Raw genomic sequence first — 15,513 nt, 5'->3', positions numbered from 1 at the left:
CAGCAACAAGTCTGTGTAAATCAATCTTCAACTACATTGAGTACAGTCTTTAATGACATTGAATACAGCAACAAGTCTGTGAAAGTCAATCATCAATGACATTGAGTACAGTCTTCAATAATATTGAATACTGCAACGAGTCTGTGTAAGTCAATTTTTAACGACATTGAGGACAGTCTTCAATGACATTGAGTACTGCAACAATTTAAGTCTGAGAAAGTCAATCGTCAATGACATTGAGTAGAGTCTTCAAAAATATTGAGTACAGCAACAAGTCTGTGTAAGTTGATCAACAGGACTATCTCAGATAGACATCCCCGTCAGCAATGGTTTAAGGGATTTTGATGGTCATTAAATTAGCTATCACAACTACTTAAAGAATTTTAGATATGATTTTTAAAGCTGTAAATTCTATTTAGTAGTAGCTTTGAAATTTGAATATTTTTCTATAACATAAGGCTCTTCTGCTAAAGGAGATTAATTGATATTTTTGTTTAAAAAATGACCACAATCATCCAGCCTTAATGTTAACATCAAACAGGTTTAATTAACTGTAAATATGAAAAGTTGTTCCTCACGTCAAGGAGCAATGCTTTTAAAAGCAGTAAAAAGTATCTTCAAAATTATTTCATTGAAATGACCTTTTATATTTTTGTTACTATAATTATTGTAAGCAATTTAAGGCCTAATTTTGTGAAAACTTGATTTTTTACAGATGGACTGACGGTAGTGTCCTGGATTTTATTAGCTGGGGAACCAACGAACCGAATGACGCTTTTGCGGGAGAGAACTGTGTCACCATGCCATACTGGTCTGCAGGAAGTAGGCCATCTTGTTACTATATTTAGCTAACCTGTCCAGATATACTAACATCAGCATTCTAGTATTTTGTATGCTTACATCATTCATTTGTCAATGCTTATTTCCACGAAGAAGTAAAAATGATCATTTTTAAAGGAACCAGATCAGGTATTGTTTTTTATATGGAACAGGGTCACGGCATATGGGCAGAACAAATTTTTTTTTTAAATGTGAGTTCATAAATCTATATGTATGATTGTGTCACTGATCTTTGATTCCTCTTCTCTCAGATTGGAACGATGATAACTGTAACATGCGTAAAAACTTCATCTGTAAGCGGCCATTGTCAGGAAGTACAAAGCCGATCAACCAAGGAACAACCAAGTTCATTCCAGCTGGTTGTCCCAACCGGAACTTTAAACCCGTCCCATACAGTAAGTATCCCAACCCGAACTTTAAACCCATACCATATAGTAAGTATCTCAACTGGAACTTTAAACCCATACCATACAAAAAGTATCCCAGCCAGAACTTTAAACCCGTACCATACAGTAGGTATCCCAACCCGAACTTTAAACCCATACCATATAGTAAGTATCCCAGCCAGAAGTTTAAACCCGTACCATACAGTAAGTATCCCAACCGGAACTTTAAACCCGTACCATACAGTAAGTATCCCAACCGGAACTTTAAACCCGTACCATACAGTAAGTATCCCAACCGTAACTTTAAACCCATACCATATAGTAAGTATCCCAGCCATTAGTTTAAACCCATACCATACAGTAAGTATCCCAGCCATTAGTTTAAACCCATACCATACAGTAAGTATCCCAGCCAGTAGTTTAAACCCATACCATACAGTAAGTATCCCAGCCATTAGTTTAAACCCATACCATACAGTAAGTATCCAAGCCATTAGTTTAAACCCATACCATACAGTAAGTATCCCAGCCATTAGTTTAAACCCATACCATACAGTAAGTATCCCAACCCGAACTTTAAACCCATACCATATAGTAAGTATCCCAACCCGAACTTTAAACCCATACCATATAGTAAGTATCCCAGCCAGTAGTTTAAACCCATACCATACAGTAAGTATCCCAGCCATTAGTTTAAACCCATACCATACAGTAAGTATCTCAACTGGAACTTTAAACCCGTACCATACAAAAAGTATCCCAGCCAGAACTTTAAACCCGTACCATACAGTAAGTATCCCAGCCGGAACTATAAATCCGTACCATACAGTAAGTATCCCAGCCGGAACTTTAAACCCGTACCATGCAGTAATTATCTCAACTGGAACTTTAAAACCATACCATACAAAAAGTATTCCAGCCAGAACTTTAAACCCGTACCATACAGTAAGTATCCCAGCCGGAACTATAAATCCGTACCAAACAGTAAGTATCCCAATCGGAACTTTAAAACCGTACCATACAATAAGTATCTCAACTGGAGCTTTAAACCCGTACCATACCGTAAGTATCCCAACCAGAACTTTAAACCCGGACCAAGCAGTACGTCAATCATTTCTATGCCTGACTCACTACGTGCATGATCAGTTCAGGAGTTGTGAATTACTTGCTTGCCAAACTGATTATGTGTGTGTTTTAAAATCTTTTAAACATGTTTTATTTTTTTTGATAATAAACTAATGTTAGAGTAACTACATTTTACTTATCACATGTAATAATTTTTTTTAATAACAAAATGATGTAATTTCAATGTACTTTCAATGTGATGTAATTTCAGTGTATTTTCAAAGTGATGCAATTTCAATATGCTTTGCCTCTTAAATATTAGAATCATTATTACCTCATTGTGTTTTATTTTTATACCAGCAAATCGGTGTTACTTCATAGTCCACAGTAAAGTCAATTGGACGTCGGCAGCCAGTGCCTGTAAAACAGCCTACCCCGGGGCCTCCCTAGCAACCATCAGTAACATCCATGAGCAGGGTATGTTGTCTCCAGGGAAACGTTAACACCCATTAAAATTTTGCTCTTTCTCAATTAAATTATAAATTTTTAATCAAAGCATATGTCTCAGATATTTTTCTAGCATTCTGAGCATTTTCATTTTTTTTTTTACTTATTATTAAGTATCAAAAGATCAGTATCCCCATACATGTACCTATATAATAGTAGCTACCAACAAAAATTTTCGACCCTGCATCTTGAGGTTTGGTTTCTCAATGTAAATTTCTGCCAGTACCAGAAACTTGTTGAAAAAATAATTTCAAAGACTGTTTTAACTTTAAGGAAATTTAATGAAAGTATGATGGAATCAATAAGCTTAAATCAGTGGGCCTGACAGCACAAATAATATGCAATCCTCCCTGATTTCAGAGTTTCTGACATCCATGCTGATTAATGAGGACCCGAAACTGACACTCTGGATCGGACTCAATGACCAGCGACAATCACGGAGGTTTACATGGGCAGACAACTCTCCCCTTACATACACCAACTGGTTCCAAGGGGAACCAAACAACTCTCCTGATGGCTCCAACATGCGCTATAACTCCGTAAGTGTGAATGATTTGTCTTTTCCATTTAGAACATTCTCCCAAGTGGTTTGATTAAATCTTGTTAAAATTTGGGTATTACTGTGGATTTAAGAAGTGCTTGAATGTTAATATTGATCTTACTATGCTTATTCAGAGACTGACATTTTTAAAGATTGTGCCTCACTGTTCAGTATGTGATCTGCAATATTAGTATAGCAATTAAAATGTTGATACTGGTAATACCGAGTGGTGAAGTTTCTACTGTTCTGTCCAAAGCTGAGTGACTTTGTATACAGGTGCCCCACAGAGCAGTAATTCAGTGGTTGAAATTGAATATGTTATTCAGATTTTTAACATCTTAATTAATTACTATAAACAGTCTGCTAAATCTTGTACATGAATAAATGACCTGCATAGCCATATATATAGATACATACAGAAAAGGGCTAGATCAGATCTCTGCAAAGTTGTTGAAAACTCTCTCTCTCTCTCTCTCTCTCTCTCTCTCTCTCTCTCTCTGGTCTAGCTGTGTGCATTATGGGTAATTAGAGCACCAGGATGGATGGTTTTGATATCGGATCACCTAATGGAGAATAATCCCTGCATTATTTCAGTCATACATATACGTTAGATGACATTTCTGTGTTATGCTCTGTTGATAGGAAGAATGCGTCGAGCTTTATATAGATTCTGACAGGGCGGGGCGATGGAATGATGCTGTCTGTGGCCAGGAGAGAGGCTATGTGTGTCAGCAACACCGGCGTAAGTCATGTGTCCCTTCCCATAATGCACCACCACTCTTTCGTACCTGGAGGATAAGAGCAAAGAATTCCTCAACCCTCCTGTTTTCTTTAGTTTCAGATGCTGAATAAAGGAATTAAACTCTGAATCTCAACATTCATGTAGCCAGCCGCCCAGAATATTATTTCTCTCTTTTACAGATTGAGGACTGTCCTTGTTGTAATTGTAGCTCCTCCTTCTGTTTTGTCTTTTTACATGTTTGCCACATACATGTATTTCTGTAAATGGACTTTTAATCTGGGCAAAAACATCTATACAATAGTCAGAGTATTGCCAAGAATTATTTGTTCGACTTTTTTGGATTTGTTTAAATAATTAAGATTTTAAAATGGTAATGCAGTACAAAAGCAATAATGTATGTACTGATATATATATATGTGGCTAACATAGTTTAAAGCTGAACACCGCTCGTAAATAGGCGTCGTGACACAGGTACCTGGTAAATTAACCCTTGGATATTGTTACACCCGATTGAACATCTGAAACTCGTGGCCGACGTGTAGTGTTCCTTTCGTTGTTCTTATTTTATGTTTATATTATGTTTGTAAATACATGTAATGCATTGACCAGTTTATTTAATGTTAGTACTCTCCTGGTTTGAAAAAAGTGCGTAAAACTACTTGATAATTTCATCGCGACCGAGTAACACCGCGATACAAGATGTACGTCCCCACAGAGACCCCTACAGCAAAATACTTTGAACTGTTAAGAGGTCTGCAGCTTATATAGGGGTTGTAGGGAGAGCGGTACTGAAAGAGAAATATGGCGGACAGTGCCTATTTACGAGCTGTGTTCAGCTTTAACTCAATAATATACTCTACTGTACCTTGGTGTAGGGTTCTTTATATCTTGTATTCCAGTAGTCAATGTCTGTCTGTCTGTCTGTGGTATGTCTGTACTCCAATCTGTTTATACAGGAGCGTTGTGTCGAAATGTACGCCTCCAGAAATGGGGCCGGCCAGTGGAATGACAAGCAGTGCAGTGCTCTACGTAACTTTGTTTGTCAGCAGCATCGAAGTAAGCCACACCAAGTCATGGCCTCTGGCAATCCGATGCTTGTCTCCCTCCTGCTTAAAATCTGTAGTGCTTCTCATCATCTCATTGATAAAAATAAAACAAATATACATACCATGATACATGTGTATATTGACAATGAATGTTGCAATTGCATTTAATAATTTATGAATAAATTTAAAAGGCATACCAGTATATTAATTGGTCCATTTTTCCCAAATGCAAAATAAAGGAAAATTAATATGAAATACATGACAATTCATATCATTCTATTATATATGTAGCCATTTTATGTAACTATGTACATAGTGTAACTGGCTGTTTGTCTATTTGTCTTTCTTCCTCTCTTTGTCTATTATAATGGTTTTCTTTTGCATATTAGTTTTTAAACTAGGAAACCTTAAAGTTTAATTCAGTTATTAAAAGTTTTTCAAGATTTGTCATTTCATTGTCATTGAAGCAGGCAACACACTCTGCAAGAATCTCAAAAGCATCATCATTGGGGCACTTTTCAATGAGACATTGTAATTTGTAAATAAAGATTTTTTTGATAATTTAAAGAAACTTAGATTACAGATAACTACTGGTCGACTATCTCTCTTACACACCTGTTTTTCCCAGAGACAAATGTAGTACATGTATTTTCAGTTCATAGGAGAAGTGAATCAACTTCATATTTGTAAATTTACCTCAGAGTCTCCTCTTTGCATAAATGTTTCCTTTTAAGAATAAAATACAGAAATATTAGGTGTGAAGGCCATGTTTTTGATTCTTGTTTTAAATTACCATGATTAAAAAATTTAAACAAATGATGTACGTGATCTTGATTATTGAAACAATAAAGAAATACATGTAGTATATTGTATAGAAATATGATAGTAAATAATGTAACCAGGTTTTCACATATCTGTGTCACTAAATGATTACAGAGGCTGGTGCACCTCTCACCTCCAATGAAGGCGCATGTCCGGATGGATACACAGCATACGGGCCAAGTTGTTACCGCTATTTTCCACCGAATGCCGCGGCACCATCATGGTCGACAGCTCAGCAAGTGTGTAAGGATAACAGCGCTCAGCTGGTGGAGATTAGCAGCATGTACGAGGACGGGTTTGTGCAGGCTTTGGTGGCGGACTCGGCTCCTAACGGCTACTGGATCGGACTCGCCGACACCACTGTATGTAGTACTCCAGCAGCTGTCAAGTCCGTTACTTTTTCATATTCAGGACGTTTTACTCATTTTTAGGGATACCTTTCAAATTTGACCAGTATGAACATTAAAGGACCAACCTAAACTAAAATATCCTGGATGTGTTACAATGTATTCCATGATTATTCTTTGAGTATGTCAGCTCACACGACATAGGTTTTTAATTTTCATATAATTTTTGATTGGATAAGAATAAGGTAATACAGGATAATGTTTTCTTTAAAATAACAATATTTTACACTGTTTCTTACACTTCTTATGCAGAACATGTATAATTTATGATATTTAGTCCTCTGGAACATATACCTGGAGCCAAGCTGGTTGGTCTGTGACCTACACTAACTGGGGGACAGGAGAGCCTACCAAGGGGACGGGTGAAGGGTGTGTGGCCATCACCAACAACCAATGGAACGACACGCTATGTAACCAACAGCTCGGATTTGTCTGTCAGATCAATCATAGTAAGAGTTGTGTCCCCTGTTAGATCAACCACAGTAAGAGTTGTCTTCCCTGTTAGATCAATAAAAGTAAGAGTTGTCTTCCCTGTCAGATCAATCATAGTAAGAGTTGTGTCCCCTGTTAAATGAATCATAGTAAGAGTTGTCTCCCCTGTTAGATCAATTAAAGTAAGAGTTGTCTTCCCTGTTAGATCAATTAAAGTAAGAGTTGTCTTCCATGTTAGATCAATTAAAGTAAGAGTTGTGTCCCGTGTTAAATGAATTACAGTAAGCGTTGTCTTCCCTGTTAGATCAATTACAGCAAGAGTTATCTTCCCTGTTAGATCAATTAAAGTAAGAGTTTGTTCCCTGTTAAATGAATTACAGTAAGAGTTGTCTACCCTGTTAGATCAATTACAGTAAGAGTTGTGTCCCCTGTTAAATGAATTACAGTAAGAGTTGTCTACCCTGTTAGATCAATTACAGTAAGAGTTGTCCTCCCTGTTAGATCAATTACAATGAGTTATCACCCATGTTAGAAATATATGAGGGTTGATCCAGAAGCAATGTCACAAATGCTATATAATAATGGTAAAATGACATAAAGTGATAAAATTTTGTGATTTGAGATATCCAACTATTTCAATTTAGATCAAAAATTTTTAATGCATAATAAGAATTACTTCTGGAGATAATATATTTTATAGAGCGTGAGATAAGGATAGTTGTTGCACGTTAGTGATGTCAATTTTTGGCCCTTGGCATTCTGGTAGACTGTAATTTAGTCCTTAATTAATTTAGTGTTGATGCATCATTTTATACAATACAACGTCCATGAGAAGTGCGGTGCATTAAGTGAGACGTAACTTCTGGATCAACCCTTGTACCAGTATATTACATTACGAGTTATCTCCCTTTTAGATATTGTCCCCCATATTCAAATTATACAAAGAATATGTATAAGCCATACAGCTATCAATATCTATTCAATGTTTGATTTTAATGTACAGTCAAGAAGATATTAGAAAAATACTGTTTGAGGACAGGTTTTGTGTATCAGCACAGTGTATCTATAATCTGGAAGTCTTGGACGTATTTAAAAAATTCAATGAGCCATTCATGTGAAGTGCAACATTGAAAGTGTGATATACATGTATACCTGTCAATTTCAGACACGCCCCCTCCAACCCCTCTCCCGTCCTTGGTGAGCTGTGATGGATCCGCCCCTATAGGTATCGGACTCAGCTGTTACTATATATCGGGCCTGGACACAAAGACGTGGCCAGAAGCCAGCTATGTGTGTGAAAAGAAGGGAATGGAACTGGCAAGCTTTCACTCAATGGCAGAAATGAACGTCATCATCCAAAAATTCCAGAACTATCAACCTCAGCCAGGAGAGCAGGCACCAAGGTTCCCGGAAAACATCTGGATCGGAATGACTAAAGGGTTCTCAGGTAAAGAACAAGAATATCCTACAAAGTCCAGTATAAAGTGTACATAATTAGTCGTCAGCCCAAATACACATTAACTGTCTAATTGTTTTATATAGCTAAATATTTTTCAACTGTTATTTTTGTTAAATTCTGCTGTATCATATGCCCGTACACAAAAAATTAAATTGCAAAAAAAATGACTGTATTTCAGATTATGAAAAAAATACCCTCAAAATTAAATGTACTTATTTTGGAATCATAATGCAAACAAAATTCACATCTGCAGGGAAAAACCTGTCACACATTAATTAGGTTCAGTTTGGATAAGCTTATAAGCTTATCAATTTTAATGATGAGTCGAGCACACTTCCTTTGCTATATCCCATGGAGAGAATTTTTATGTTTGTTTTATCAGATGGATTTTCTTGGCGTGACGGCTCTCCTGTGAACTTCCTGAACTGGAACAAAGGGGAACCGTCAGACGCGATGAGCTCCTCCCAGGAAGAGTGCGTGGAGATGTACACTGACAGTGGCAAGTGGAACGACGTCACATGCTTCACGCAGCGCCGATATGTCTGCAAGAAAACTGCTCGTATGTATCGCACAATGAAAGAACCGCTCATATGTGTAACACAAAGAAAGAACTGTTCATATATATTGCACATAGAGAACTGCTCATACATGTATGTATTGCACATAGAGAACTGCTCATACATGTATGTATTGCACATAGAGAACTGCTCATATGTATTGCACAAAGAGAGAACTGCTTGTATGTATTGCACAAAGAGAGAACTGCTTGTAGGTATTGCACAGAGATATATATTAACTTCTTGTATGTATCGCAAAAAGAAAGAATGCTCATATGGAACAAGGAAAAAACTTCATTAATAAATGTAATATGTGTCTATCAATTCATATTTAAACTCTGTAGATTGAATGAAACCAAATCTTTCAATTCCTGACTGTAATAGAATCGGATCAATATATTAATAAATTAATGCACATGCATTTGTGTGCAAATCAATAAAATTAGATTATTCAAGTACATTTTTAAACCATGGATGACTTAGTCAAGGATAAGGATTAGTAATTAAGGACTGGGTATAAACACATTGATATATATTTATTTAACACAATGTATTTGTACATCATTAAATCGTTAGATATTCACTATCATCCTCATGTGATGATCCAAGCTTTAATTTTCTTTTTATATTGATTCGTACAAGGACCCATTAAAGACAGTAACAATGAATGACATTAAACTCATTTTTATTTCAGAAAAGAGTACCACTCCATTCGTCATCACATCAGGACTGCCCAATTCAGGATTACCTACAACACCTATCATATGGAACCCTCCCACATTTGGAACCACCCCTGTCCCCACCGGTCGTGCCACCCCCAGTAAACAGACACTACCTGTCATCACTCAGCCCCAGGGCAAGGGCATTGGCAACCCAGTAGCTCAACGGCAAGCCCCACCCTCAAGTAAGTACCCACCTGTACTGTTAAGTTCTCATGGTTTAAATCCAGGAATATACCTGGTATTTTGGCCTTATTGTAATGAATGCAGTGTGTTGAGATCCATAATACGTACAATAATACATTATCTTATGAGATTTTACATGGCAGACTTAAAGACATCTTATAATGAAAGAGCAGCTCTTTTTTATGCACACTATTTGAAGTCTGTTGGTCTGTTTTGACAGATAATGGGCTATCTACCGGAGGCCTGGTCGGAATACTGATTGCGGTCATCGTCATTCTGGCACTGTTCGCCTTTGGTGTCATATTCCTGAAACAACGACAGGCTCCCCCACCAAGTTCTGGGGCTGGAGGATTTGAGAACGCCATGTACTCTTCAGCAGAGGGCGCTGTTAACATTAAAAACAGCGGGAACGTGAATGGAGGGTATGGTGGGATGAACGAAGACGATGCCTGATGATTCATAGAGAATCAGAGGCAATGAGAGGAACAGTGGAAAATTTCCATAGAAACAATCATTTTCAGTGTTTATTCATGTCGAAATTCTTAATTCATGACAATAACACTAAAGTTCATCCTATGAATTTTTCTGTGGAGTTGATTTTTCATACATTGATTCAGACTTTACATTTGTTAACAGTACATAGAACTGCGACAGTTTTACCCATTCTTTGTTAACATGTTCATAAAGTACAAGTATGTCTTTGAAAATTGTTGGTGCAATAATTTTTCATTCATTATTTTTTTCAATATGCATATTTACATTTCATTAGTTACAGTATATATATTAGACAGTTTGTGATATAATTTTTATGATATTGATCATCAATGTTTATATCAAGTCAGTATTCCTGTTTTATGTAAATACTTTTTGTAAATAATAAAGATGTTTAATAGTGACAATTGGTTGTTGAATGTTTATCTAAAGTGGACACTTAAACAATAAAATGCTTTTGGGGGGGATAATATGGTAGCAACATTGCAGAATCAAAGTCTTTAAGTACTGACGGGAGTTGATTTTATCGATTGTTATTCATTTTAAAATCAACGATATGTTATTTTTGCTTGGCAAGTAAATTCCTATAAGTATTTGAATTACGCTCATTTTTATAATTATTAAGAATCCTACAGGAATTTCGTGAAAATTCAATATCAATCATGTTGTGTAATATTCTAAGAATTATTCCATCAAAGTACGTATTAGTAATCGAAATAGTTATGAGAAATTGTATGGATCCAAGCAAAATTGAAATCTACTCTCGTTCAACCAGACTCTCAGCTGTATCCGTTAATCTCCGACAAGCAAGAGTGACTCTATTCTTGTCGGAGATTTACGGAGACAGCCGAGCGTCTGGTTGAACGAGACTATATTGAACTCTGGCGTAGGAATATATAAAGTGTGAGACTTCAAAAAATATCTAAATTGTCCGTACCATTTAAAATCTGACTATTTACAAGGTATCTATAAATGAGTTTCCTTGAACAATATGCTTAAGATCACATTACATCGAAATTATTGATTAAAGCTAAATGTTGTCAGCGGTGTTGATTTGTGCTTAGGTCCAAACACTGTTTCACTTTCGGTTTGCCTGAGTAACTGCATAGGAGAGTTGATTAAAATCAACTCCCAAAAAATACATAACCCGCGTTAGCAGGTAAATTATGTAATTTTTTCTGCAATCACCGCTACCTTTATAGCCCGCACGAATCATCAAAGAAAGCATTTTAATGTTTATATATATGTGATAGTGGGTTGTCCCAAGAATTAAACAAGTCCACTTGAGGGTTCTTCGATCATTTATTCGGATACATGGATAGGATTAAAGGATTTAAACCCTGTAATATAATTCATAGATATCAGCATAAAAAGGATCAATGTTTACAATAAGTTTCAGCATAAAAATATACAACCATATTCAAATATATATTCATGAAATACATTAATAATGCTCAGAGTTCACTAATCAAACTATTTGTAAAGAAGGATAACTCTGATTAAAATGCATCATAAATTCAGTGTCAAGAAGAGTTACTGCCCTTGAACACAATTTACAAAAATATAGAAATATGCTCTACATCTTTATCAATATCAATATTTAATTAAATAAAAACATATACTTTCAATGTAACTCCTTTGTAGATTACATTTTATCAAGATACATAAAATAAATATAAAAATATTACTTTGCAACGATCACCTGTTTATGGAACAAGGTTTCATGCACAATCCTGCAGATTACTCTGACAATGGTAGTCTCTAACTACAAGTATTAAATATCATAATGGTAACAATAACTAACCTTTCACATATATTAGAAATGAGATACTATAGCTTAGATATCAAAACTATGAATTACTGGGATAATTTATAAAATACATTCTTTCATAAATAAGGTATTATAACCTCAAAAAGTAGAATTAGCCAAATGTACCAATTAACAGAAAATATCATTATTATCTATTAAATTATTTATTAAAGTTCAAGAATACCAAAAAATAGAACACTTACTATAACTGACTGCTTCAAATATGTTAATGAAATAAATAAATAAGTGAAATCGTCTCTTGAAGAAATTAGGTCTTACTCCTAGGAATACTAGCCTCGGTCTGTCACAAAGGCTACTCAGTTAAAGCGGGAAAAATTATAAAAAACATACTATTGGTTAAGTAAACCACCTGATCCTGTCCACATGTATGTAAGTGACCATACAGGTGAAATGACTTAGGGCTATAAAATATCAGAAGCCACTAGAATAGGTAATTAAGTAATGATTACTTGATAGATGCATAAAAGACAGGGAGTTATAGGGATAGTAGTCTGTTTCTAAATATGTACATGTAAAATATGGAATATAGGATGATGATGATGTTGATGATGAAATATGAATAATATGCATGAATGTAATTATCATAAAATGCACCCTATTACATATACATCTTTCTTTTTAACAAATTAATAAATTGATTGTAAAAAGTAAGTAAAAATCACAAAATTACTGTTAATGTACAGAAGTACGTTAGCTAAAAGAAACAGCCAAATCGTCTTCTATGGGAGACATCTGACATCATCATGATTATTTCCTGCAGTCCATGATTTTTCTCAAGATGCTGTAGGTTACGACCAATCGATAAATGGGTTATGTAAATTTCAGTCCTTATCAGTTCAGTCGCTGTAGATTTCGACCAATGGATAAAACGGAGCGTGTAGATTTCGGTATGGCTGTTTCTATAGAGCTAGAGAGGAAATAATATTTGGTAGACGTAAATATTTTGGTATGAGGCAGTAAAACTCATCATTGGCAATAACATACATGTATATACAATCACTGTGCGAGGGTTGTTCGGAAATTATTGAGACATTTACTCTTATTTCCTTGGGGAAAAAGATAAACCCTTGCAATTTCACCAAAACGTACACCAGGAAAGAGTTTAACAATGTAAAAAGTTTCTTGTCCAGAGTATGATTAGATCATTCCTGGTAAACTGACCAAATTGTCATCGCCCAGTGACCCGGCGCAACCGCAAACTCACTGCAACGTTATTTTAACGCTTCTCATTAATCATATGTTTTAAACACCTAAGAAACAAAGGGAAATTAGAATCAATTCTTCATTTCTCATCTGTTGTTTACATTTCAAGATGTCAAAATTCGCATATTCTCTCCATTCTTGAATTTTTTCGAAGAAAAAAAATCGGGTTATTTCTAACCGAAAGTCAGATTTCTGTGAAATGTCTTCTACAGTGATTCTGTGTACATATTTTGGAACTATTGACATTAGTTAGTGTGTAAAAGTACTTGATATTTAGTCACTTTGTCTGAATTCCAGCTAAACAATTAGTGAAAAAGACGATTCACTGAAGTTCCTTATCCCTTACCATTGCATGTTGTATTTTTTTAAAGCAATCGGGTGGCCTTAAAAGATCTTTTCCCGAAATTTCCATCAATTTGATATATATTTGCTGCGCCGCCTTGACGTCAAATTTCTGCATACCGTCATTGTCAAATTTCTATTGCTTGGTAAATATATCTGTATCATACCTGTATTTCAACTCGAACTGTAGTGAAACTTCGACAAATCAAAATTTAGTCATAATAAATAGCAAATTGAATATATATAATTTGATTTCTTTTATTAACAAGAGGCCCATGGGCCACATCGCTCACCTGAACAGCAGTTCCTTGTAACATTACATTTCGTAGCATATGCTTTTTCTATTTTAAACATTGAACCCCTTTCTGGGGACCCAGTTATGGTCCGAGGTTTATGGTTGGCTTGAACAACATAAACAGTAACATAGGAATGAAAATGTGTAGCACTGCGGTAGGACCGCACGTACACAACCTGAAAAACTGAACGTAGCAGAGTTCCACTTCAAGAGAAATAACTCTCAGACTGTACAGAACATCAAGAAAGATAACTCTTGGTTCCACTACATTAGAGTTTACACAATTTGAGGATCTTTGCATAATAATCTCACAAACTGTAGCATTATAGTTCTCGAGAAAAACTTTTTAAAAACATTTTCAATATATCTTTCTATGTTAAACTTTGAACCCCTCTTGGGGCCACAGTATTAGTCCAGGGCTAAAGTTTTAAATATTTGGAATCTACATTATTTAAGGATGCTTGCATAGTTATCTCACAAGCTGAAGCATTATAGTTCCCTAGAAAAAGATTTTTCAACATTTTCCCTCTATATTTCTATGCTAAACTTTAAACACCTCTTGGGGCCCCAGTATTAGATTGAGGTCACAGCTTTTATAATTTCGAATCTACACTATTTGAGGGTGCTTACGTAGTTATCTGACAAATTGATGCATTGTAGTTCTCGAAAAGAAGATTTTTAAACATTTTCCATATATACCGGCACTTCTACATTTAACTTTAAACCCATCTTGGGTCCCTAGTATTAGTCCAGGGGTCACTATTTTAAAACTGTCGAACCTTCATTATCCAAGGTTGTATGCATGATAGTAATCTCACAAATTGAGGCATTGTAGTTCTCGAGGAGAAGATATTTTAACGTTACCTTTATATTTCTATAATAAACTTTGACCCCATCTTGGGGCCCCAGTATTGGTCCGGGGGTCACGATTTTACCAATTTAAGGAATCTACATGAGCGAAGGCATAGAAATTCCACAAACTAAAACATTGTAGTTCTTGAGAAGAAAATTTTTAAACTTTTCCTTTATGTTTTTTAAAATGTTTAAATTTTGAACCCCTCTTGGTGCCCATCAATTGTCCGGGAGTTACAATTTTTTGAATCTACATTATTTAAGGATGTACATGTATGCATAGTAATATCCCAAACAGTTGCACTATAGTTCTTGAGAAGAAGATTTTAAAACATTTTCCTATATATGTTAAAATCTAAACCCCTACTGGGGCCCCACTTTTTGTTCAGGGGTCACGATTTTTACAATCTTCACTATATATACAACCGTTTGTGTATGTATTGGCATTTTTGGTGAAGTGGTTTTTGAGAAGAAATTTTTTAAAACATTTTTCATATGTAGTTCTATGTTAAACTTTGAACCCCGCCTGGGGCTGCAGTTTTGATTTGAGGGTCACGATTTCTAATCTTCATTATACATACAAGCTTTTGTGTAAATATTGGCATTTCTGGTGCAGTGGTTCTTGAGAAGAAAATTTTTCAAACATTTTCCTAAGGTATATCTATGTTAAACTTTGAACCCCGCCTGGGGCCCCAGTTTTGGTCCGAGGGTCACGATTGTTACAATTTAGAATCTTCACTATATATACAAGCTTTTGTGTAAATATTGGCATTTCTGGTGCAGTGGTTC

The 15,513-nt window shown here is 35.5% G+C and overlaps 1 protein-coding gene across 3 annotated transcripts in view; it reads left to right on the top strand.

The window, feature by feature from the left end:
• The window catches only part of LOC105324874 (macrophage mannose receptor 1), a 41,926-nt gene extending 31,422 nt beyond the window's left edge, over positions 1 to 10,504 (top strand). The window contains exons 31-41 of one of the 3 annotated variants that reach the window (XM_066083690.1): positions 716 to 822; positions 1,092 to 1,235; positions 2,652 to 2,768; positions 3,159 to 3,337; positions 5,038 to 5,137; positions 6,064 to 6,311; positions 6,634 to 6,805; positions 7,954 to 8,235; positions 8,630 to 8,806; positions 9,499 to 9,708; positions 9,930 to 10,504. In XM_066083690.1, coding sequence (XP_065939762.1) covers positions 716 to 822; positions 1,092 to 1,235; positions 2,652 to 2,768; positions 3,159 to 3,337; positions 5,038 to 5,137; positions 6,064 to 6,311; positions 6,634 to 6,805; positions 7,954 to 8,235; positions 8,630 to 8,806; positions 9,499 to 9,708; positions 9,930 to 10,162 — 1,969 coding nt within the window. In that variant the 3' untranslated portion in view covers positions 10,163 to 10,504. Of the gene's footprint in view, positions 1 to 715; positions 823 to 1,091; positions 1,236 to 2,651; positions 2,769 to 3,158; positions 3,338 to 3,981; positions 4,082 to 5,037; positions 5,138 to 6,063; positions 6,312 to 6,633; positions 6,806 to 7,953; positions 8,236 to 8,629; positions 8,807 to 9,498; positions 9,709 to 9,929 lie in introns of those variants that run through there. The other 2 variants (XM_066083691.1, XR_010713800.1) reach the window with 2 other exon arrangements.
• Positions 10,505 to 15,513: the final 5,009 nt, after the last annotated feature.

Source organism: Magallana gigas, chromosome 5 (assembly GCF_963853765.1).
Source record: "Magallana gigas chromosome 5, xbMagGiga1.1, whole genome shotgun sequence".
NCBI classification, from domain to species: domain Eukaryota; kingdom Metazoa; phylum Mollusca; class Bivalvia; order Ostreida; family Ostreidae; genus Magallana; species Magallana gigas.
This window is presented reverse-complemented; position numbering and strand designations above follow the sequence as displayed.